The sequence below is a fragment of the Dryobates pubescens genome, chromosome 15, assembly GCF_014839835.1.
Source record: "Dryobates pubescens isolate bDryPub1 chromosome 15, bDryPub1.pri, whole genome shotgun sequence".
Lineage (NCBI taxonomy): Eukaryota > Metazoa > Chordata > Aves > Piciformes > Picidae > Dryobates > Dryobates pubescens.
The window spans coordinates 12,453,714-12,480,260 of NC_071626.1; the positions used below are offsets into that span (position 1 = coordinate 12,453,714).

Here is a 26,547-nt window from a genome sequence, read left to right on the forward strand (position 1 = left end):
CAGTTTGGAAGCCAAGAAATAAGTTATTCTAGATGGCACTAAACGGTTTTCAAAGGTTATTTTCTTCCTCATGATCAAACATGCAGTCCCAATTTCCCCTCCACAGGCATGTGAGCTGGTAAACACATGCTCAGGAGACTTTGCCATTGCTGTTATAACCCAGCACCCAGGGGCACCATACAATTATCTGAACTTGTGGTAATTTTCTTAGAGTTCAGAGGTTCTTTGTTCAAGTAAGAAACTAGAGAGGAATGAAACCAAACCAGAACAGTTGTCCAGCTGTGCTAGCAGTTCTTCCATCACTGCCCACCAGACAATGCAGGCTTCAGGCTATGACTTCATGAAAGCATTTGTTAAATGCCCTGCTAAGCAACAGCTCCATAGTCAATATTCCCATTGCATTGCTAATTGCCAGCCAATCACCACAAGTGACCAACTCCCACAGCGCTCTTCTCCATTAGGATGACAGAATGTGCTGGTTAATATCTACACACTTCTGCAGACATCCAAGGATGGACTGTCCCTACGCATTTCTTCTGAATTGCACAAGTTGGACATTGTGATGAAGGTCAGTCTCTGGCAATAACAAGAATGGGGGTCTTTAACCTCAGCATCCAGCCTGAAGAGTATTTTCACCAGAACGCTTAGTCACAGACAGAGTGGTGAATATCTTAAAGAGAAAGAAAAAAGAAGACTTTTAGTATGGTCAAAATTAATCTTCTTTTCTGGAAGATAAACTTGGGCATAATGCTCAAAACTGCTGCTAAGTAATAAAATAATAATGAAAAACACACACTTAAATTTCTTGCCACACATACTTGCAAACACACTCAAATACCCTTTCTTCTCTTCATGTACCTTATGGTCCTCCTTTTACAGAGGAAAAGAAGGAATTACGGAAGTGACATGGCTTTACACCACCCTGTGTCTTAAATCTCCTAAGTTTTTACAGTGGGAACGAGCTCAGCAACAATAAATTCCAGAGTGTACACCTAACGAATAAGTGGCTTGATGGCTCAAAGATAACTTCTTTGTTGGGAAAGTGAAGTTAACCCAAGGCTGCAGCACTTGGAGAGAACATAAATTTTGCCTCTGTACATTTCCAGGTATTATGGAAATGTGGAACTGATTGCTGATGTAGATGTTATGTCATTGATCTCTATCTTCTGGACAATAGCTAAGGTAGCTTGAAAAAGTCCAATCATTACTGCTTTCAAGTCTCATTAAAAGAAAGCAACATATTCAAGAATAATTTCTGTAAAATTAAAGGTATCAAAATTCAAGAAGAAAAAAAATTCATAAAAACTTGGTTTATATTGGAACTTTGCTATGCACATAATTGCAGAGTTTTGCATAGATATACTATAGAAAGGAAAAAAGGAAATCAAACCCACTTCTATTTAAATGGTTCAAAGTTCCAATAATTAGCTATCATCAAAGCCATCTCTCAGGAAAAATAAACTTAGCATAGAATAAAAGTACATGCAGCACATTTCAATTATGCAAATCACACTGAAGTAGCTAAAGATAATGAGGATCTGAAAGCCCTACAGTAGAAGCCCTAAGTAGAAGCTTTGCTGCATTAAGGCTGCTAGCAGCTCTTCAGAGAGCAATAGCAATAAATGATACACCTCTTCCACCTTCTGTAAGCATGTAAAGTGTCACACACAAATCAGGAAGACAAACGTATGTCTAATATTCATGGCAAAAGAATGGCTACGTTTAAACTCTAAACTCTCCATCACAGCTTTTAGAAGACACTCCCTTCATCACAGATGCTCAGTTACACACGCCTGTATCTCAAGCAGTGCAGCACAAGTCTGTGCTGAGAGGTAATTCTCTGTAAGGCTGCCCTACCAGCTCTGTGCTTACAATTATTTGTACTTCGCCTTGCAAGAAATTCCATCCAGAATTCACGTATTCTGCAGAATAAAATGCTGTTGGAGTGAGACAGTGAAACCTGGCTCTCAGTCTTGCCATCTTTTTCAAACAGAGTTGTACCATGTTTCACAGGAGACATTATTTGAGCAATGAATTAGCACTAATGCCAGTGAAGATGTCAGCATTTGACCCTGCAACACTGTGCCTTTCTTGCTGAGATCAGATTTCATTTTCCTTAGCTTTTACACGAATGAGAGATAAAAATAGCACTACCATTATCCATCATTCCATTAATCCAGGTATGTGCAGTCCTCATAAACTCCAAAGAATTTTTAGGCATTTTTTAAATCAAAGAGCACCATGTTGCACTATCAGTTTGGTTTACTGCTTAAGAGAGTAAATTAAGTAACAGGCATAAAAAAACCTTTTGAAGACTGCCACTAAAATTGATCGTTGTTCCCTGGAGCTTTTAAATAGTGTACTTCTCCTGAGCCAATTTCTTCCTCCCCCACTCAAACAAATATGATTATCTGAAATTACCTCCCTAAATTATATCTAATCATTGCTCTATTCAGTTTCAATTTTAGCAGCTCAGATGTCCAGAATAAATTATGACTGTCATCCTCTCTTCACACTGCATATGCTAATATCTCACTTGAGTTCACAGGTTTGAACGGTTCTCTGAGCCATGCTCCCCCTGCACAGGGCCCCTGGTAAGACAAGGATCCACTAGCCTTCTTCAAGGGCTTCTAAGAACATCATTAGGTGATACTACAGGAAAAAAAACCCTGAATCTGTACTGTGGATGACGATTTGAAGAGTATTCAAATTCCATTCCATTAACAGAATTCATATTGTATTGCTCATACTGTACTACATAGGAAACAAAACAAGAGAAGCAGATCTCACTTGTACAGACCATCATCCTGTTTGCAGGGGTCCTCACCTAATATAAACTGTTCCTAATGGTACTAAAATTCAGTGGAGCATCTCTGATTTACACCTAAGAGAAGCCACCTTCCACATGCTAAAATAAAATAAATTATCTCTTCCTGTAAGAGGAACAGCAAGATAAACACAAGAAATGTTTGTGTGCCGTTGTGTACTTCAAAAGTGGAGACCTACAGAGTAAAGGAGAGATCTTTAAAAAGGCAGAACCTTATAGAAAAAATTGTCTTGCAGCTGGTCTCCTTCCACAGTATTAGTTTATAAGCCTATTTTGAGTACATATATCTAAAAAAGCCCAATCAATTTAGCAGAAATAGTATTTGAAGCCTTCATAAACGGAACTTCAAGGGTGAGGAAAAATCTGTACTTCCCTTTGGGAGTGTACTGGATTAGGGGAGACATTCCCCTAATTAGCATTCCACAAATTAACATACTAAAAAATAATAATAAATCCCAGATTAAATCTAAATGTTAAATTTCTAACTATTAAAACCAGATAACTTCCTGACCTTTCCTCCTCTTTACTTTCTCTCAAATTCAGACCTCTTTCATGGTTTTTTTCTGCTGTTCAGATGTCCAACACCTTACCCCAGAACGCTACGAGAGCTGGGCTATGAGGTGATTACATATACAAACCTCAGCACAGACAGGATGAATTCCTATGGTGTTGTCCATCTGTTCTTTTGTTATCCCACATTTCATAGCGGCTGCAAACCCTTGGGTGACTTCTCCAGCATTTGGACCAAGGACGTGGAAACCAATGACTCTCTCCTAAATACCAAAGATAAGCAAATGCAAGCACAGTCATGCGTTCAGTTCTCTTTAGACAACATGTAAGATTTTCTTACTCAGACTACATAACCAAAAATTAATCTAACCACACAAATGTGAACTATCATGAGCACCAACAGATGGCAGATAGTTGGTATAATTTTGTTCTCTCTCTGAAAAGTAAAAGGTTCAACTAATAACTCTTTACAAAGTTTTGCGCAGGAGTCCTCTGTATCAACAGTACACAAATTTAACACACCCCCTGGTCTCAGCTTGATAATTGTGTGTGTATCCCAGTTGCAAACATGCATTTCAATTTTATTCAGGCAAGCTATTCCACTCATTACAACTGACTGCTTGCCTAAGGGAAGCTGAGCACCTTGCACGAAAGTTTGCAGTATCAGGGCCTATGGTGGGTGGCTGCATGGTGCTTACCTACTGAAGAACTTTCAGTTTGATAGTTGCTGACAGGGAAGGGCCACAAGCTAAAATTCTGCCTAATGAGATGTGGCAGGAAGTGTATTATAACTAAACTGATGACTACTCTAATTGCAGGGCTCCCTGTCATTAGGAGATAATATACCTCGAGACTGGCAAAACAAACCAAAAGACATCCAGTTACAAGGCAGATACTATTACTTCACATTTCTCTCATCTATATTACTGTTCAATTGCAAAATACATCAAACTGCAGATGCATCCTCAGCAAACACTCAATAGAACAAGCTGTACTGACTTAGACCTGTTTTTCTAAGGAAAATCTTGTCTCTCTAAGAAAACCAAATCTCCTTTAGCAAATGCCAACTGCTATGGGCTTTAGTAGCTTTTTCACAGCATTAATATGATTTTGCTGAGCACAGACGTAGCCCAGTTAGACACCAAAATTTATGAGCCCCTCCCACTATATGTAACATATAAGGGAGTGAGGATACTCTATTGAAAGGTTATTTTTCTTTCAGTAAACCTAAGGACTGAGCTTTACCACGTGGCCTATTTAAATAAGAAAAGCTGTAATTAGTTAATAACTGAAATGGAATTATCCTTATTTTCCTTTAGAAACATGGACATATGTAAAAAATAAAACCATAGGAATGAAACCAAGGTAACTACAATTTTAAACAGTTACTATACTACTTCTCATTCAGGTAAACACTCAGCTCTACCCCTACATGTTTAAGGATTTTCCAAATGTTCAAGGCAAGAAATGGAAACAGTTCACTGAAATACTTTAAATTGCCATTACATGTTTTAAATTTTCTTTAGTAACTTTGGATGAGGAACATAACCATGGGTTCTAAAATAGCTCCCACAGCAGCAGAAACTCCTCCAGAAAGAGATGGGCAAAACCAGGAAAGTGTGCAATTTTTACAATATGGTGATGTCATGCTTAGAAAGACAGTAGAAAATTAAATCTGTATCTAATGATAAAAGAAAATAGCCAAAATAGCTAAAAGAATTTTCGAGGACTGACAACTCCATGCCACTGTTTTAATGGGAATACATAATAACAGCATAATAATTAACAATATTAAACTAATGTTTTATTAAACAGATGATCATCATTCAGAAAAGAGCGTCCCAATTCTTTTAACCAATCACTAACTCTGCTTGTGCTTCAGCAGGTACTGTACATTTCCATTGCCAGGAAATTTTATCCTAGTCCAAGGATAATCCTGGCATTATCACTCTAAATGAGATTTGTGCAGGCAAGATACATTAATCCTGTTAGAACGTGCTCAGGAGTTGTATAGACACTGTGGATTTGCAGTGGTTGTAAGTCGTGGTGCTTTCTGAGAGATCTCAACCTCGGAGAAAGCAACCTCCCAAAAAAGAACATCCCAGACTGGGGAGGTGACAATAAGATAAACCAACTAAACTTCTACCCAATTTTACATCCAGCTGATTTGTTCACTTTCCAAAGCTAACAGACGGACTTGGAGGGTCTGTACTTCTTGTTTTACATACATATAAAAATACTACATACCAACAGCAGTGGCACAATTTTCTGGTTTCCTAAGGACCATTTTTGTATAAATACTTATCCAATACTTTAGTTTATTACATTTCAAAAGATAGGAAAAAAATTAATTGTAATTTATTGAACATAACCTATTTATAGCTGTGGTATCAACTATCCCTATGAAGAACAGGTATCTGCTGCGTTTCCCCAAAGGAAGGATGCACTTACATTATCTTTGATATTGCAAATTATCTTTGCATAGCATTTGTTGTTGTCTCTGGATGGCACTGTCCACTCCAGTGGCCAGAAATGGCTGTGGTACACCTAGAAATACAACATAGGTTGAAAAAACAGGGAAAAGAGTTTTGTAATTTCGGAGGTAGAGCTTTACTAATGACCACAAACACTTTTGGAATTCATACATAAAAACTCTCCATCAATTGTGACACAGCACAAGGACAAACCATTAACTAATAACTCTTCATTTGCAATCAGCCATTCACATAGAATTTGGAGTACTTGAGACGAGGGCGAGACTCTTTCCCCTTGATGAATGCCAAAGAAGAGAGCTTCAACAAGACTAGCACTAGTGTTATCCAATAATTAAAAGAAGAAAGAAAAAAAATTAAAAGAAAGAAAAAAAGCAGCCAGAAGTGTACTACACTCTCAGAATGTAATTCATCATGCCCTTAAACTGGAAGAATATAAGACAACTCTATTGTCTCTGGGTCTACCCAGGATGAAGGCTAAAGTATTTCTCAGAGCAGAAAAAGGAAAGAAATAGGATCAGAGTCTGGGTTTAGGAGAGATGAGGGCATGATTTTGCATGCTGTCTTAGAGATCACTGCAAAATGGAAAACATATTAAATACAAAACCAAGAAAACCCCAAACCAACAAAACCCAAAATCACACCCCATTCTTCTAGCTGCCCCAGCCAACATCACTGCACTGACTCCTAACCACAGACAAGGTTCCTCACCTTCCTGTATGACTCACCCCTTAGAACCCAGAACTCCAAACAACTCCCATTACAAGCTACCCCTAGACTGATTACTGTTCAAAATCAGTTTTTTAATTGATAAAACTCTGGTAAAAATATGTCCCTTCACAAACTAGGAGAGACAGCTCAGTATGTTTCCATATTAATGCAGTTACAATGCATTTATTTAACTTTAATTTAACAGATCAGAATGACAGATGCAACTCAATAATCCTATTGAAGGTTGCAAAAGCCAGTACAGTGACATAGAGAGCTCAGAATAAATTAAATTAGGACTTTAGCCACAATAGAAATGCTTCTGGATGCCTGCTTTCAAAAATGGATTTGAAAACAGAAAGTGTAGCCTCCCCAAAGAAGGGGCCAGTATTATGCATGTGACAGAAAGAATTTGACTCAGTAGCAAAACCCTGACTGCATATATACCAACTTTATGGGGAGAACAGATTTTAAATCCCTGTCCTGTAGTCAGGTTAGCTGCACTTAATACACTGCCATTTTGATGCCATAATTACTTCTTTTCTCCACAGTGCAAACTTTAAAAATGTATCTGGCAAGAGAGAGGCAAGTTCTCACCTCTATGAACCATCACTCATTTTCCCAAAGAATGCTCCTCAGCTGATCTTCATGGAACATAAAAGTTCAGTTTATTGTCAGACTCCCTCCCCTCATGCTTTCTGTAATGTGGTTTGTACAGTATTTTGTAAGAACAGCCTTAGGCACTAAGTGCTTATGTAGGTCCCATTTCACTCTTGACCAGCAATCCCAGTTAATAAAGAGGGATCCCTCATGTGAGTAAAATTAGGCACATACCTCCTTGCATAGTCAAAATAAACAGGAAAAATGAGCACCACAACATTTAGTTCCATAAAGTAAAAACAACCATAGCAAGGAATTTGCCACACTGTAGCTCCACGTTGACACTAAAACCAATGTATTGCTTCCAACACATAACCAGCTTTAACTTCCCCTGAAGTATTTGCAGACACAAATAAACTCCTTTTTTTTTTTTAACCAAATATTCCACCTTAAAGCTCTGTTTGCCAAAAATAGTACACACATGTGCAACTGGAGCTATTAGAACTGGGGTCTATTTTTATAATGTGTCTAGCAACTGCCACAGAGGACAAAAAATGTACCTAGTCACCCCCTGCCCTTACATCAGAACAGAGAGTGATGTTTTAATTGACTTTTAACATTATTCCAAATTACAAGCTGGGAGCTCAAAATCCAGATGAAACTAAGGCATTTACCTCAATGTTTTCCTCCCCAAACTTCTCCACCGCAACCTCTTCAGGATACCCACAGGCTCCGTACTCCAAAGGAGTGAATACAGTAGTTGGAACGTTCACATAGTCGCACTGTGTGGCGTTCAAAACAAAACAAAAACCCACACAACATCAGTAATAAAATCAGCACACTGGATAAAAATCTAGCAGTCTGAAAGGCAGGAATTAAAAAAGTGGATTATTCATAATTCTGAAAGCTACTTGCCTTTTTGGTTTTTTCTCATTAAGCTACAGTGTTAGTTTTGTTCCTCTCAGAGGTGTTAACTGGAGCAAGAACAGACAGTTTAAAGCCACACTGACATTATTATGCATAGATTAAAAGGAAGAGGAAATTCAATGCCCTATTTTAAAAATGTACCAGATCTACAAAGCATGCTGGTTTGAGCTGTGGATGCTGCAGAGACACCACCACCATCCAAAAAACATCATCTTTATCAACTCTGGCCTAGAGGATGCCAAAGAACCAAAGACATGAACTACAGGCATTTGCGGGAAAGAGCTAAAACTAGAGCTGATACTGTGTGCCCCGTTGCATACCATGAGAGGCAAACACTAACCCCAGCTCTTTCTTCTGGGCAAAATCTGGGGCCTGACCACCCTCACTGTAAACATCTTTTTTTCTTGTATTTAAATGTTATTTTCCTGTGTTTAACTTTGAGTCCATTGCCTCTTGTCCTTGTACTGTATACCTCTGAAAACAGTCTGGCTCCATCATCTTTACTCTTTACCATCAGGCATAAATACACAGTGAGTCCTGTAAGCCATCTCTTCTGCAGGGTATCAAAACCCCCAGCTGTCTCAGCCTCTCTCATATGATGGATGCTGGAGTCCCTTAATAGTCATGGCCCTTTGCTGGACTTGCCCTGTCCTTGTACTGAGGAGCACAAAATTGGGCACAAAATCCAAACCTGCCTCACCGGAGCATATCCACAGTATTGCAGTAAGAAGCAAATTCTGGCTCCAGCTATAGCTCTCGTAAGCTTTGCCTGCCTGATATATTGACATTATGCACACTGATTCAGGACTCTGTTACTGTACTGCACTACCTGAGCCTGAAACAACTCTATCAAACTCTGGCCAACAGCTACACTTGATATGAATACAGCAGGCTCTAAAAAAAAAAAAAAATTAAGATCACACCCTGTGGTTAGGAAGGCGAGACAAGAACCCACATCAGTAGAATAGAAGAGAATAAACCAGGTTGGAAGAGACCTGCAAGATCATCGCGTCCAACCCATCATCCAACACCATCTGATCAACTAAACCATGGCACCAAGCACCCCATCAAGTCTCCTCCTAAACACCTCCAGTGATGGCAGCTCCACCACCTCCCCGGGCAGCCCATTCCAATGGGCAATCACTCTCCCTATGAAGAACTTCTTCCTAACATCCAGTCTAAACCTTCCCTGGCGCAGCTTGAGACTGTGTCCTCTCGTTCTGAAATGGTGCTTGGGTAACAATAGTGCTTGGATAACAATAGTGCTTGGATAACAGGTCCTTAAAGACACTGTCCTTTACTCCTGATTTAAGGATGAGGTGTAAATGTATACTAATTTTACTCCTCTTAGGACTAGCATAATTCGATTGAAACCTACAATTGCACTAGCAGCAAATGTAAACACTGAATTGATGAATTCAGCTTCTCAGGTACAAATATGTTCTGACTTACTGGTACATTTGATCATATAAGCAGAACTATATATTACATCAAAACAATACAGATGAGAAGTGAAAAAATTAGCGGAAATAACACTGAAAATGAAGAGCATCAAAAACTATTACACTCTACTTAGGGACCAAAACCAAGTTTAGTAAACTGCCTGTGAAATAGAGTTAAAGCATTTAATGGAATGGGAATGATTGCTGACATTTAGGGAAGGCAGTAGAGTTAAAAACAAGTTAAATGATCTCAGTTAATTTTATTATCATTATACTCTGAGAGAAAGATAAAGCCTCTTAACACAAAAAGAGACTACTGCTTAATCCAGAAGGTATTAGTTTCATCCCACACAATCAGCAGAACATATCTGCGGTAATATCTTTTCAAGGGGAAAACTAAAGTGATCATCAAAGCTAATCCATAAAAGCCTACTGCGTTTATGCCATAAACAAGCAAACTTGCACCCTGCATTTAGAAGTAGAGCAATGACAGTGCTTTGTGGCAACTGGTTCCTTACCTTAGTGGTTGCCCCAGCATAAAGCCTTCGAACCAACAATCTCCCTGCCTGGATTGCCACTGGTGTGAGTTCCAGCTTGTCCTGTAATATATCTCCAACAGCATAGATATAGGGCACATTTGTCTGCTCCTCATCGTTGACAGGAACTTTTCCTGTTCTGCAATTTGAATTAACAAGAAGAAAGATCTAAGTCAAGACTGGAGGGGCCAATAACCTTGTAGGAGTTCAGCCCTTTAGCTTTAAGATAAAGACACATATCTGAAGTACAAGTGGAAGAAATCATATTCACAATCTGACAGGCTCGGGAATGGATGTAAAATAGCGCAAAGTTGGCCAAAATGACAAGAATTTACACACTGGATAAGGAGGTAGCCCGTGAAGTCGTGATTCATCTCCTGAATCAATTATTTGCTGAGGCATAAATCCTTTCCTCAAACACCCTCCACTACCAGCTGAACTGTATACTGATAACCTTGAGGAATGGCAGGAAGAGACATTCTCCCACTCAAGCTGTAGGACAAAAGAATTTATCCACTACTGAAATTCTAGTCCAGTGGCTGAGGCAGTTTCTATAAACTCATCCTTCAGGCTTCTGCACAGAGACAGGTCAAGCTGTTAGACATCCTACTTAAGGGACAGCCAGCTTTTTAGCTACAAGTGTATTGAGCTAATGGAAGCTTTTAATTATTAATATTTCCTACTTCATTAATAAATAAGATAGTACAATATTACTTCAGAAAACATATGTAACAGGGAAACCTTGTCAGACAGGCACAGGAAGAGTCACACAGTTACTTGAGGGACCAGTGGTGATTTCTGTATGAAAATCCAACTTCTGCAGTTTTGCTTTTGTTAACAAATACCCAGTTTATGCTAATAATTTTGTATTTCATTCTACTGGGCTAGCAATAGGTGGCCTGATGCCAGAAAGATGTGTATTGTTCTACAAGACAACATAGGTCTGCCAAGTCTGAGTGGACCAAAATTTCCACTTATTTAGAACATCGCAACAGTTCCCTTCAGAAACACCACTCACTGTGTTCATATGCAAGCAAGCCTCTGCACTGTTTTTCCACAGACTACCAAGCCAAGTTCATGGCCCTGTGTCTTTTCTTCAAAAGGAAGGTCTTCTAGACCTCATGTCTAGATGTTTTACTTACCAAGACTGAAAATGTTATTCACAGCTCCACTCTCTGGTGCAAGAACCTCACTACATTAGACATAAGATGCTCCTCTACAGGACACAGACTGTTGCCAAAGGGTGGCTTTAAGGAAAGAAATAAACTGTTCCTCAAACACATCACTAACTCAACTTTTGAGTCTAAGGAATGCTACTTTGACCTTACACTTCAGAATTAATATATAGTAGCATTTGCATTAAAATACACACAAACCCTATCACACTAAAACCCTGTATGGACAGATCTCTGCCCCAAGAGGTGGTAGGGATAAAAACAAAGAAATGGGAACAAAAGAGTGCAAGGAACAACTAGAAACACCTGTCACTGGAATAAGCTGAGATTGATATTAGGAAATATTTCTTCACTGAAAGCATTCTTAAAGACTGGAAGAGGCTGCCCAGGAGAATGGTGGAGTCACCATCCCTGGGACTGTTCACATGCCATGTGGACCTGGTGCTTAGGGACATGGTTTAGTGTTGACCCTTTGGTGCTGGGTCAAGGGTTGGACTGGATGACCTTTGAGGCCTCTTCCAACCAGATAAATGCTGTGATTCTGTGATCTGTGAACCTAGACAGAATGGAACAGACACTTTTGACTCCCAGCATGCAGGAACTGACATTTCAGTATCAAGAAGTAAATGTGACAGTACTGTGGGATAAAATGCAGTTATGTCCTACAAAGCCTCCTGTTGAAGAGAATGCAAACAGGAAAAAAAATTTCCTCCACATATTTGAATGTCTATGCACCACTACCGTTGCAACAACAAACGACACAAGCTCAGTGCAGACACCTGTCCTTACTTTTCATTGATTTGCACTCCAACTTTGTCCAAGCCAATATTTCTTGTGCATGAATCTCTTCCAATTGCTAGCAATACCTGCAAAACAGTAATTCATGTTACTGACTTTTTAAAACATCAAAAGTGCATCTGCATGAGGCTATCTATTATTTTCACCGTACACAAATAATCAGTATCTAAGGCTTGGTCACATTAAGATGAATACATTAGTTACCCATTGTACATTCATAGAGTTCAAGACAAGTCACACCAGCAAAACCTAACAATATGATGCACTGAGACAAGTCCTCGTTATGGGATGACTAATGGATTGTACAGGCAAAATAAGGTCAATGCCACACAGTATTTGTAGTCTAAAACCTCAGGGTGGCAAATGCTTGTCTATGCATTCTGTATAATTCTAAATACTCTATCGACAACTTTTTTTTTTCCCTCTCAGCTTCAAGGCTTAAGAAAAATGAGTGAGGCGAGAGGTGGTGGAAGTAGTCAGTCAAACATAATGGTATACCTGCACACTGCAATTTTACTGTTCTAAGTATGTGCTGTTCCCTGATTGCCTTGCCAGAGGGTGTCAGGTGTTTTTACCAAGATGCTGCATCAACAACAGGTCTTGAGAAGGCATGACACCTGCTTGTTTAGCTCTTGCACAGACCATGCTTTTGTCCTAACCCCAGAACATGCTTCAGCTACTATGGAAGCTACTGTAGATCATTACTTGTCATTTATGAGAAATATCCCACTGGAGAAAAATCCTGTAACTGACTCTAGATGACCAAGCTCATACACATCCCTAAGCTAAGAAACAGGTTTCAGAGGTGTGCCAAGTGATTTGGCAGGGCACATGAGACTCATGCCCATAGATTCTGGAATTTTTGGCACGTTCATTACCTGATTCTGTGCAATTAGCATATGGTAATGATTAAAATAATTTTTAAAAATCTAAACTATGATTAAAATATCTCACAACTTCTTAACATCAAATGGAAGGCTATTTCACATTTTATCATGTACATAGATAGGACTCACAGTATTGTATTCCCCTTCAACTATTTCATTCCCCTTTGCAGACTTGGCTGTAACTTTCAATATTCCAGGAGCTCCTTCTTCAATCTGCTCAACCTATAAATTTTTTGGGGGGGAAAAATAAAGAGAAGGGAAAAAAAGGGTAAGGTTCAAATATTCAGATAAAACTATGCAAATATATCTTTGTCCCACTACCTATCTTATAATTAAGAGTGTTTAACCACGACTTAAAAGAAAGCATTTACTCTAAAGATGTTTTCACCTTTCTCTAGGTATGTGATTACTACTTGCATATTTAAACATTTTTATTTCCATGCATTGATTCTTAAGACCAAGACAGTAAGACCTCATTTCTGCTTATAAAGGTTGATTGATAGCCAAGTTCTTGCCCAAGCCCTCCACATGAGCTGCTGTTTATCAACTGGGGACAGAGGAGGTGAGGAAGAAAGGAACTCATGCAAGATCTAGAAACACCATTAGACATTTTCTCCAGACACACCTAGAGGACCATTGTGCCTTCCATCCACAGGAAGCCACTATCATAGCCCAGCCCTTAGCAGTACAGGCCTTTGCCCTGTTTCAAATTACATTAGTGTGACATAAAAAACTGCCATGGCCTTGCAGGAGAGGGCAGCAGTTGGCTTTAAATGGTTGATAAAATGTGACCAGTAGCTTCATGCCAAATTGAAAATAGCTTAACACATTATTTCCTATTTTATAATAAGTAAGCACTAATTATTTTGAAAAAAATATTAAGAAAATGTTTTTGTTTTACACAGGAAAAGCTCCAGATCATATCTAATCTGCTTTTCAACCTGAACATTCCCATATATGTATGCAACTAGCTGCATGAGTACTCCTACTGACTTCAATGAAAACTGAACAGGCATCTAAGGACTCTAGCAAGTAAAGAATATAGATGAATACTTCCAAAGCCCATTTAATTTTCTGGATAGTCCATTGGTCCTGGGCACACATAAGCTGTATTAGCTGGCTGAGAATTTGAGAACTGGCAATGAAAAATGTGACTATTTGTGAAGCACTGGCCCTGATCGTCCAGGAAATTATACATCTGCCTAATAATGAGCCTGCAAGAAGTTTCACAGATTTCAGTACAACTGCTGAATTTAAATATATTCCACATTTGCAGGACCAGGATGAATAACATTTTTAATGCATCATATGCTAACCCATCTAGTTCTGGAATCTCATAAAATTTCAGTACTAAAACTAAATTGTACCTTTCAATTGCATACGATTCATGGACTCATTCAGTTGAAAGCAAAAATTAAGCCACACTGTATCACAGGAGATCCTGTATTACACAAATTCAGCTGTTGTGTATTCACTAAAATACTTTAAATCTTCAAACATCATGATAGATACATTGCAATCAATTGTAGTCAAACACTGCTTTGAGCCTACCTTGATCGGCACAAACTCCCTAATAAACTTGACTCCATGTTCTTCCATATATTCACCAATTTTGTTTGCAATATCCTGGTCAAATCCTCTTAAGAGGATAGATCTCACCATTACAGTGACATCTAACCCAAGACCTGCAAGAAACCCTGCACATTCCAAGGCAACATAAGAAGCTCCAACCACCAGGGTTTTCCCTGGACAGTAAGGCAGAGAGAAAAGATCATCACTGATGGGAAAAAAATAAAATAAAATAAAAAAGGAGAGAGAAAAAAAGAAAATTAGAGGTAACCAGAAGAATGGTTTTGCTTTCTATTTATCTCATTTCTTCTGCGAGAATATGACTTCAGTCCCTTCCTGCTCACTAAAAATTACCCCACAACTTAACACAGAATCAGTACATGACAAACTAAAGAGCCCTAATTAGGAGTACAAAAAGAAGAATTCAGAATCACCACAAAAGTCTTGATTATTTATTTTTTTAACAGATACTTAGGGCATACTGTTCAAAAAAGATAGGTTGATTTTCTTTCCTCTGAATCTTGCTTCAAATACTTCGTTGCAAATTTTAGCTCCCAAGAGCTAAAATGAATAAGAAGGGGCCTGGCTTCAAGATAAAAATACCCTCCTCACTTCTTTGAGAACCTGATCTTTCGCTGAAGTGTTACACATGGTGCCAACATACACAGAGAGTAAAATAATTTATGCAAACCACAGCAACAGGCAGACACAGAAGCATAAAATTATGGAGAACAGGTTTATTTGCCTGCTTTCCATGTCTTTCATCAAGCTGCATCAGTTCTACCACACATTGGACCTAAACTATAAACCAAGGGCTTCTCATGAAGGCATGATGCTTGCTCAGCAGAGGCTTAGGCAGTTTGGCAATGCAGTTCTCCAAAGATTTAAATACAAACCAAGTGTCTCTTTCTCAGCCAACAGCTTGCAAAGGCTAAACAAAGATGCCCTCTGCAAATGTTGTGGTGGAATAAAATGTGATTGTGTAATTAAAGGCTACATGATAGTTCCTTTCCCTCAGGGAATCCAGGAAGGATTACACAGACAGCCTTTAACTCTGGCATTCTTGACTCTTTCACCTTAATGTTATTCTAAAGTACCACTTCACAGGGTATATGATCTGCTGCCTTTAATTTCACTACTACTTATTAGAAGGGAAATATACTACCTGGTGTTTTGGTTTCATAGGGGTAATGCCAGTTATTTATTTCATTGCCATATGTTTGCAAGCCTGTAATTCCAACCTCTGCTTTTACATTAAGTAATTTTAAAGTTAGCCTGGTATGAAAACACATTCCACCTGCATATCACATTTTTTTGGTCAAAATTGTACTAGAATTGTACTATCAATTTGAATCAAGTTCACCAAGTAGCTGGGAAAAAAATCAGTTCAACTTCAAGACTGCCTTATTGCATGAAGAGAGATACATTTCTACCAGCTTCACATCAATAGATTGCAACTCCCTCTTTCCTTGATACATGAGCAGGGAGGTTTCCTCCAAGCAGCCCATGCTTTTCATTACCAAAAAGCTTCTGTACATGAACTGAAAGACTGTAAGGAACAGAGAGGAAGTGGATGTACTGGTAACTAGGGCAGGGCTGGTGATTGATTTCACAATGGATATGCACATGATTCATGGTATTCTTGATTACTGCTATTATCAGTCAGAAGCACAACCATCCTAGGCAGCCATCCACAGTTCCATGGTGTCTACTAGACACCAATGTTTTTGGCACCTTAAAATCTCCCTGTAGCTATTCTCCTGTGCTTGATTACTCATAACAAAAAGTTATATAGGAAAGAAAACCAGCAACCAAGCAGCTCTGCTCATGCTTTACCACTTTCTCTTACAGGCAAAGCATATACACATGGTGAATGCCTTCACATTCCTCCCTGTTTTTACCTGCTAATGCAGTATTCCTTGTCTCCAGGTATACCCAGGTAGCGTGGTCGTTCACCAGTGGCAATGAGAAATCTCTCAGCTGTGTACAGCTTCTCAACTCCTCTTTTATTTGTTGCCTGTGGACAAAGTATTGGTTCAAGGTGAGCAGTCCTAAAAAGGGAAAAGCTGTTCTATTTGAAAAGCATCTCTTTTCAGAAAATACTACACAAAGACCCAGCAAACTTGGCTTAGGGAGTACCTTAATTGTATGTGGCCCAACAAACTCTCCATATGCGTTCTCGTATGTGACTGACTTCTCTCTCAGTGCAACCCGGTAGCCCCAGTTCAGTGAGCCAATGTAGTTCTGAACAGATTCTGTCATAGTCATCCAGTTGTGATTGACTGTTAGAAACAAAAGAGGAAGGTTCATCTTTCAGTCTGTGAGTTCTTTTTTCATAGCAAACCTTGTAAGAAAACCTTTTGCAAGGCCCAGCCACCTTTGTCTTGCTCCTTTTTTATTGTACTGAAATTCAAAGAATTTTATCAGCACAGGCAATGTCAGAGTGGAAGAGAATATGGAAAATTTAGACCTCCTGCATTATGGATAGTTTTCTATTGACACATACTGTGAGCAAGTGACATCGCTCAACAGAATATACATCTCTGAGAAGTGTCCCTGCATGTTCCTCGCTATAGGATCACATCCTAAATAAATACCAATCCTATAAAAATCCACATTAGAGGTAATAAAAAGTAAAATTCACCTTCTTGTGCAGTAGTGAGAGACAGAAGTAAAGAAAAGCAAATCCTTGCCTTTTATTATGAGGAAGTTTCTAACAGGGGACAGATGTTGTGTTACATTCAGAAATGGAGTAGTACCTTATTGCCTTTATTCACACAGCACTACCTTATCAAATACTAATATAATGAGAAGCTATTGGTAAACAGATCAAAGGCTGCAAGGCAGGAAGCCCCATGGCTTTAGATGTGAAAAGCACTTAAGTTCATGTCTAATCTCCCTGAAGTTGCCTCACACATGCTTAAGTGTGGGAAAAACCCCTGGATTTTCAGCACAAATGACAAAACTGAAAAGAAAGTGTTCTCCATTACCTTCCTCCGTAAACTGCCATCCAAATTTGCGTGCATCCTGCAAGGCTTGCCCCAGCAAAGCTGCCTGGTGCATCAATTTTTTAGGTATACAGCCCACATTTACACAAGTTCCTCCAAGACCTGAGAGAAAGGAACAGAGTATGTTTTTCACAAGTGTGGCTGATCTCCAAGGACAATCAGAGACTCTGAGCAAAGCTCCTTTATAGTAGATTTGCAATGAAATTTACCCCATGAGTTTCCCAGAGGTGTAGGCTTGACAAAGTCCAGCACTAGTACTTTCTTTTCATATTTGGCAGCCTCCTGCAAAACAAAGTAAGAGACATGTATGTAAACATTACAGGTTAAATTTGGAATAGATTATATCATGCATTTCTGAAAAGCTTTGTGACTTTTAATTAAGTAATAATGAATGATTTGCAAGGGAACAGCCAGACAGTCATTAATCTTCTGCATTAACCTGTGCACTCAATAGGAAAAAAAAGATGAAAGGAAAAAAATAGGCATTTATCCTGCTGCACAAGAGCATAGCATCAGTTGATACACAGAAGAATCTGGGAGTCAAAGCTCTGCTTCTCTCCCCCATATTGTCAGTTTCTTCACACTATTTCCCAACATGCCACATACACATAATGTAGTTAAATTCTTCATTAATCCAGTTTTCATTTCAAAGGTGGTTTCTCAAACATTAGTTTGAAACCACATCACACAATGGTTTTAGCAGTCATGTGGCCAAGAATTACAACTGTGCTCATCCAATCTTTCTTTGTCTAGTAGAAGGGAACGCTCAATTTTGAGTACAGTCTGTAGTTGTCAGCATGAGCTTTTGCTCTTCAAGCTAGTCAACCTCTGGCAAGTTGTTTGTTGTCAGATTGTGCATATGTCATCCATACTAAGAAAGTGATGATTTATTTCATCATATTTCCCATGCAATCAACATGTGCAAATGATATTGAGAACTGTAATTTTTATATGGATTCCCTGGTTTCCTGTGCTTTTTAAGAAAGAGGAAAACATTGACCACAGTAACTGGTACCAGAGAAAAATACATAGTAAGTACTACATAGCTGAGTAACAACAACAGCAGATTCCTCCATGAGATGTAGCAAAATAACTTTGGCACTTGGAGTAGCCACAATTGTGCTGCATCAGATGATGAATTCTTAGACATGTAAGCAATTACAACTATAGGCACAGGATATTACCCTAAGGCCTTGGGTTTGGTTTGGGAGGAGCTGGACAGCCTTCAGCATTGTTACCAGTAATACTTGTTAATCCAAATAGTTGGCAATCAAGATTTGAATTTTAAATGTACCTTGCTGCATGCACGACACAAATAATTTCAAACAACGCAAGCTGTAAACACCTTTGGAAAACATTGAAGGTCCAGGTTGGACAAGAAGCTAACTTCTATCCATTAGTAGCATCTCTGAGAAAGTTCCTCAGAAAGGCCCTTAGAGACTAAGATGCATTATTAATGCTCCTTTATAAAGGCAACTCTTACACACAACTCCAAAGAGCTTTACCAGTGTAAGCTAAGCAGAGTGCATGGATTCCTAAGCTTATACTCAGCTATACATTCACGTAATACATACAGCAGTGTGTTGCCACCTCAGTAGAGATCACAAACTGATACAACCACTTCCACAGAGCACAGTAACAAAACCTGCCCTGAAGGCTTTCAAGCCTTACAGGGTTCTGTGCAGTGCCACATGATCACAAGTTCGCTTAAGGCTGGAGCTGTTCTGTGCGAACTGATAATAGCAGCCTGGCACTTTGGCCTGGGTCTGCAGTTGGGCTGCAGATCGCAGATTCAGCTTAGCAGTGTTTGCACTCACTGCCGGGACATGCCTCCAAAATAACAAGCTATGAGCACAGTACAGAGAGGAAAAGGAAGACAGCACACAAAGGTGCATGTGTCATAGTGAAAAGCATGCATTTAATCAACATAGTTAAACTGCTGCAAATCTGAGTGCAGATGTCTGGAACTTAGTACAAGAGCTGTGTAGTTTGGGGGGTTTCCCCCTTTTGTTTCACTTTAAGGCACTCTTTCTTAACTTACAAAATTAAAGTCAGAAGCTTGAGGGTGTAAAACAGCTTCATTTAAACTTCATGAAACTTATTTGAAATACAATCATTAATAGAGGCAATGATGTTGACTTTATTGATCTGTTCTACAATCACTTGAGAACTCTAAGAACCAAAGCATTTTATACACCTAATTGAAGGAATATGGCCATTTATGTTCCTAGGTACACACCTTCTCTGTCCCACAGCTAAAAAATGATGCAATAAATATCAGTGCTGTAGCTTCACAACCTAGCATATGCATACAACAAAGCAGAGCAGTCTCCTCATGGAAATTTCAGCATATGGCTTTTTATTACTGCAAACTGTTTTTGCATTACTGCAAGCTTACTTTTACTCTTGTTACTCCCTTCTGTGTCCTAAAACATCTTCATCCTCTGAAAACCAGGGCCTGCTTCTCCTTGCAGGTTCTCAGAATTCTCACAAATCTTATCTTCCATCCTACACCATGACAACAGTGCCTCTACTGATGGGAAAGCAGTGAATTACTGAAATAGATTATGGGCATATGGTACATTACGATCCACCACTCAGCACTCTGTATTCTGCCATTATAACAGAAGTTCTTTTAAGGGACCAAGGTTTGGTGTGAATCCATTGGTAGGCTGAAATATTTTTTCCTTCACTCCTCAATGACTGCCTTCAGCTCTTGAGAACAAAAGAAATGCCTCCTGTCTGGAGGAATAATCCAGGTCTTGATCAATGAAATAGGTTTACTCGTAGGAATGCTCAATTCTCTTCTAAATAGCTAATTCTACCCCCCCATCAAGAAGAGGCAAAATGTGCCTAACTACCAATATAAAGGACAGTTACTGACTTACATTACATTTCAGCAAGTTTCAGATATCTGGGATGATGACAACTCTAAGAGCTCGTATAGTCTGCACCACTGTGGATTCTTTCAATTAATTCTAGGTATGTTTCTAAAGGAAACAGCCTAATCAAAAGTCATGAATTATTTGGCCAGAGGCAGAAAGTATCAGACCCTAGAAATGAAGGATGAGACCCTAACTCTGCTTAATCTCCATCTAGGCAATTATATAAGCTCACAAATCACAGAATCTGCCCCATTGTTAAGAATTAAAACAACATGCACAACTATTTCTGATCAGATTTTACTTTCAGATAAAACTAGAAACCCCGGATTTTAATTAAACCATTTTTAAGTTATTAACATTTAAATTTTAATTCAACTACTAATAAACACAGTTGCAGCATCATCTCCCATTAGTGGGGACCAAATCTCAATCTCATGCTATTAAGAATTATCTCATGGCATTTTTTGTTTTTCTACTTCATAATATAAGAAAACAAATATGTATAACTGGGGCTACCCTCACAAGAAATTCCACTGATGAGGCAGAAATGTTATCTTCCTACAGTGTTGAAGACACCCAGATCCAAAACACTGAAGATATCACCCACCTACTTGCATGGGAAGTACAAGTCTGTATTTTCTCTCTCATACCTTAGCAGCTGCCAGGCCACCTGATCCCCCGCCAATGACAATGAGATCGTAGTCATAGGAATGTGGCACTGGGGTATTCCCATTCATTTCCAGTGGTTTCTCAGCCTTGTCTTCTATATTTGTCTGAATAGAGAAAACAAAAAGGATTAGGGAACATTGAAACATTACCCACAATACTCAAAGACTAGTATTTTCAGTACCAAATATTGTGATAAGGGAACACAAGCACATCTGAATTTTCTGAGGTGGCTGCTTTTAATTAGCTTTTTTAAATTTCATCTTCTTATTCCATCCTTGAATAGCTCAGTAGCTACTAGAATCCAAACTATGAATTTTCTTTTTTGTTGGAGCTCTGGGTTTCCTTGCAGAGCTTAGTTTTCCACATCAGTGCAATGCCAGTGCTGCCTTACACTCCAGGATCAGATACACACTTGCTGACAGAGGCATTCCATTAATTTATTTTACTCTTTTCATCCTCCATGGACCTTCCTTAATTAGTGTTTTTAACCTCCTGCTGCACATATTAGCAGGAAAATACAACAATCATATACAACATTGTAATAATCTGCAATTACCAGCCTTACCAACTGACTGAACAGAACTGAATGAAGAAAGACATTTCTGAAAACTACACTTTTGTAACACACTTGTGCTTATTACTGCCTTGGTTGATCATTCTAACTCACTCTGGTGTCAAATGGATCAAGTGTGATCATTGCAGTTTCACAAGAGATTCTTCTTCTTTCTTAATCAAATGACTAATGGCAGAGAAAAACAACCCCTAAGTCTTAAAATGCATTTTGACAGCTAAATGTCACAAAGAATGCTGCACTGGCTTCATATATTCTTTCTAAAATGAGCCTTCCTACTTAATCAGTGAAACTTGAATTTTTCAGGCCTTTAGACCTTCAAACCTTTGGAGCTGCTGGCACAATTTGTGTCTCAAACTGTAGGACAAGATCTGGGCCCCTCAGTTTAGGAAAGACGTTGACTTGCTGGAACATGTCCAGAGAAGGGCAACAAATCTTGGGAGGGGTTTGGAGCACAAGTCCTATGAGGAGAGGCTGAGGGAGCTGGGGTTGCTTAGCCTGGAGAAGAGGAGGCTCAGGGCAGACCTCATTGCCATCTACAACTACCTGAAAGGAGGTTGTAGCCAGGTGGGGTCCGGTCTCTTCTCCCAGGCAACCAGCACCAGAACAAGAGAACACAGTCTCAAGCTGCGCCAGGAGAGGTTTAGGCTGGATGTTAGGAAGAAGTTCTTCACAGAAAGAGTGATTGGCCATTGGAATGGCCTGCCCAAGGAGATGGTGGAGTCACCAACACTGGAGGTGTTTAGGAAGAGACTGGACAGGGTGCTTGGTGCCATGATTTAGCTGATTAGTGTTGGATGATAGGTTGGACTCGATCTCTGAGGTCTCTTCCAACCTGGTTAATTCTATTCTATCCTATCCTATCCTATGCCTAAAAAATCAGATTCCTCAGATGATGGAAATTAGTAGCAATTAAGGTCATGACATGACTTTTAAGACCAAAAAAGTAAAGACAGAAACCTGTATTTTGTCACTTTACAGATCTGCTCACCTTCATTCAAGTATTTCTGTCTGCCTAACTAGGCAGGAGTTGATTCAGTACTCTGGAATAGTCATGGCAAATAAAAGGAAAGAAAAAAAAAAACAACAAAACCCCAACCAAGTTTGCCATCTTTTTTTCATCTTAATTTTGCTTTGCATTAAGCAGCCTTTTCTACTCAATCCATTCTGTTGCTTTTCTCTGAGGCTAGGTTATTCCCTCTCTGTAAGTGTTAAGTGTCTACCCCACAGACTTCTGCCAGCACTGCCATATCCCTAACAAAAATCCCCTATCCCTCCAGCAAATTACACAGCAATGTCAGCAGAAATTCAGACTGTGCTTCTGCCTGAAGAAAGTTACATTTTAATAGCATTTCATAACCTGGGGTAGCATGTTAATAATAAAAATAAAACCTAGAAAACACCTGGGTCTGTTGTAAAGACATCCAAAAATACCTCATCTTCCTTCCTCTTCTCTTGCTCTACCACCCCAACATGAGGCCTTACCACTGAATCTACTTTGTGTTCAGTTAGTTCCCCATTATTCTGTTTTTATAATGTGGCCATTGGCCAGGCTCAAGCTTCTTACTGCAATCAGAGAAAGAGTGAAAAAGGAGCCTAGATGTATTGTGATATGCAATTTCACTTAATTCATGTTTAGTGACATCAAATCACACTGTGCCATTCTTTTCCAAAACACATCTTGTTTATCTGGTGGCAACAGGATGGTGTGAAACCTAAGGGCACACCAACTCTCACACAGTCATCAGACCCAGCTACCAAGAACGGTATCTTTACAATGCATGTAAAGAAACCACAATACCTACTCAGGAAATTTGCTTAGATCATTGGTTATATTATGACCAGGTAGTGAGGTGAATTGTGAACTGGTTGAAGGAAAGGAATCAGAGTTGTGGTCAGTGGAACAGAGACTAGCTGGAGGCCTGTATCTAGTGGAGTGCCTCAGGGTTCAGCATTGGGGCCAGTACTATTCAATATATTCATCAACAACCTGGATGAGGGAACAGAGTGCACTGTCATCAATGTGCTCTTGTAGAAAGAAGGCCAATGTCATGCTGGAGTGTATCAGAAGGATCCAACACAGAGCCACAAAAATTATTAAGAGAGTGGAAAATCTTCCTTATGAAGAGAGACTGAGGGAGCTGGGTCTCTTTAATTTGGAGAGGAGGAGACTGAGGGGTGACCTCATTAATGTCTATAAATATGTAAAGGGTGAGTGCCAAGAGGATGGAGTCAGGCTCTTCTCAGTGATGCCCAACGACAGGACAAGGGACAGTGGGTGGAAGCTGAGGCATAGGAAGTTGCATGGAAAAAATCAGGAAAAAATGTTCACTGTGAGGGTAACAGAACACTGGAACAGGCTGCCCAGGGGGGTTGTGGAGCCTTCCTCTCTGGAGATATTCAAGACCCGCCTGGATGTGTTCCTGTGTGATCTGGTATAGGTGATCCTGCTCTGGCAGGGAGGTTGAACTGGATGAATTTTCAAGGTCCCTTGGTCCCTTCCGGCTCCTAACAGTCTGTGATCCTACGTTTTTCTTTTTTTTTTTTCTTTTTTTGGTAGAAAATGGCTTTGTATTTTCACAGGGATTACAAAACTTCAGCTTTTATTCCCTACTATTTGGTTCATTTCTCGTTAGTTCTACATAATCATTGTTCATGAAAACTCATTAGAAGTTTTGATAAGTCAAAGATTAAAACCTTTACCTCTGAAACCACTTCCCAGAACCCTGATCCAAAGCAGCCAGGATCTTGATAAGCTCTATGTCCCATTTATCAGGGGAACTTGTCCAAGATCCCATCCTGAGAACAAATCTCCTTCATCCTTCTTCCAAGAACTACAATTTTTACAATGAAGCCTACATTATTATTATTTTCCAATGTCAAAGCTAAATTACAGACTTAAAAATGTATCTCTCCCTACCTTTAAAGTTTCTTCATGACCTCCTGTTTGCTTCTCCTGTATAAAACCACCCGGCTGTGAAGTTTCTGCTCTTACTTCAGGCTGCCCTCCTTGCACCTTCTGTGCTGCCTCTGTGAAATGAAGAACAAAATAAGGTAGTGCTGGGAGAGGCGTCCTTTATGAAGGCTGTGCTCCTCATGCAAAGTTATCTGGGGGAGTGGCCTGGCGGTCTCATCATTTCCTCATCAGAGCCGTGCCTGGCCCAGGGCAGGGTTTCCTAAGGCAACTGATGAGTCATTTGCAATGTTAGCATGACTTGCCATATTTCTCTCTCTAAGAAAACCCCATAGGAGAGTTGGTAGGTATTTCAGAGCTTTTTGCCCATATAACAATATGCTTGGGATAAAGCAAGGAAATAAGATTTGCTGTGATTAAGACTGAAACTTCAGTTTTTAAAGGAAAATTATCATTTCTACCTTTCTTGCCCAGAAAGTGATTTTCTTATTCTAATGTGCTGTCATTTTTTTCAATCTTCAAGTTATAATTCAGTTTGCAAAGTACTTATTTTTCCTCTGCAATTAGTTCCCTGAAAGCTTCTTTCAGTTCAATTATTAACAGAACTCTCCCCCCCCCCCCCCCCCAAATAATTTCTGCCATGTTACTATTCATGTTATGAAATCCTATAAACAAATGTCTTCAAAAGTCTGGAAAAAGATGTGTTTACCCATTCATCATAACTGATTTTATATATCTATACATCTCCAATAGAAAAGGTTAAACATATTATAGTGAAAGGGGAAAAAAATCAACATACTTAAATACAGCCATTTGATAGGGCATGGAAAAAGAAAACAATTCTAATACTTGATTGGAATCCATTATCAGCTCTGCCTTTCTCCACATAACTCTGAGTTATGTTAAGCTTAATTTCCAATAAATGGGTCAGTACACAGTTGTTTGTACTTAATCACATACATACTTTGCACTGCACAGCCAGCATTAATTAGCAAACTCTGACACGTGCACATAGTTAGACAAACAGCCATACTGGATGTGCATACATTCCTTGGGCACTCAGCCCACAAACCTGAAGAGCATTCACACAAATCACAGAAACACAGAATGAGAGGGGTTGGAAGGGACCTCTGGAGATCATCTAGTCTAATCCCCCTGCCAGAGCAGGTTCCCCTAGAGCAGACTGCACAGGATGCTGTTCAGGCAGGTTTTAGATGACTCCAGAGCCAGAAACTCCACCACCTCCCTGGGCAGCCTGTTCCAGTGCTCTACCACCCTTGAAGTAAAGAAGTTCCTCCTCATGTTTAGATGGAACTTCCTCTTGGCCTGTCACTGGGCACCACTGAAAAAAAGACTGTCTCCATTCTCCTGACAGCCACCCTTTAAGTATTTACAAGAATTTATAAGATTCCCACTCAGTCTTCTCTAGGCTAAAAAGCCCCAAGTTCCTCAGCCTTTCTTTGTAAGAGAGACGGTTTAGTCCCCCATTCATCTTCAAAGCCCTTTGCTGTACCCTGTCCTTGAATCAAGAAGCCCAGAACTGGACATGGTACTCCAGATGAGCCCTCACCAGGGCAGAGTAGAGGGGGAGAAGAACCTCCGTTGATCTGCTTGCCACTCTTCTTGATGCTCCCCAGAATGGCATTTACCTTCTTGGCTGCAAGGGCACATGCAAGGCACAAATGCAAAGAGGCGGTCATTGAAAATTGTACTGGAATCCTGTCATCTCTGATTTCTTCTCTGAAACTTGGTGACAAAATCCCTTTATCTCAGAAGAATATTGCTGATGTTGGTAAAAGGATTTATAGATCAGTACATTATGTAATAGTTAACAGAAATACTAGTGCTGGGTAATACTTGGCCTATTTTAGCTTGGGGAAGGAGGGCAGGAATGAATCTATCCATATACAGACACACATAAAAAAAGAGAAGTAAGAACATAAATTTTTAACACTTCATAAAGGAGAATTTTTTTCCTCAGTGTACTACCAGAGCTACAGTCCTGCATATACCTGAAGCAACTAAAGCC

General features: G+C 39.5%; 1 protein-coding gene across 1 annotated transcript; it reads right to left on the minus strand.

The window, feature by feature from the left end:
• Positions 1–210: 210 nt before the first annotated feature.
• On the minus strand, positions 211–24,672 carry TXNRD1 (thioredoxin reductase 1). Its single transcript, XM_009908344.2, has 14 exons — positions 24,525–24,672; positions 21,015–21,137; positions 17,689–17,761; positions 17,462–17,581; positions 16,611–16,753; positions 16,373–16,488; positions 14,454–14,679; positions 13,032–13,124; positions 12,007–12,083; positions 10,025–10,181; positions 7,812–7,919; positions 5,789–5,884; positions 3,466–3,600; positions 211–670 (listed from the first exon to the last, which is right to left on the minus strand). The coding sequence occupies exons 2-14, from the start codon at positions 21,099–21,101 to the stop codon at positions 608–610; spliced, it is 1,494 nt and encodes a 497-aa protein (XP_009906646.1). The 5' UTR covers positions 21,102–21,137; positions 24,525–24,672; the 3' UTR covers positions 211–607.
• Positions 24,673–26,547: the final 1,875 nt, after the last annotated feature.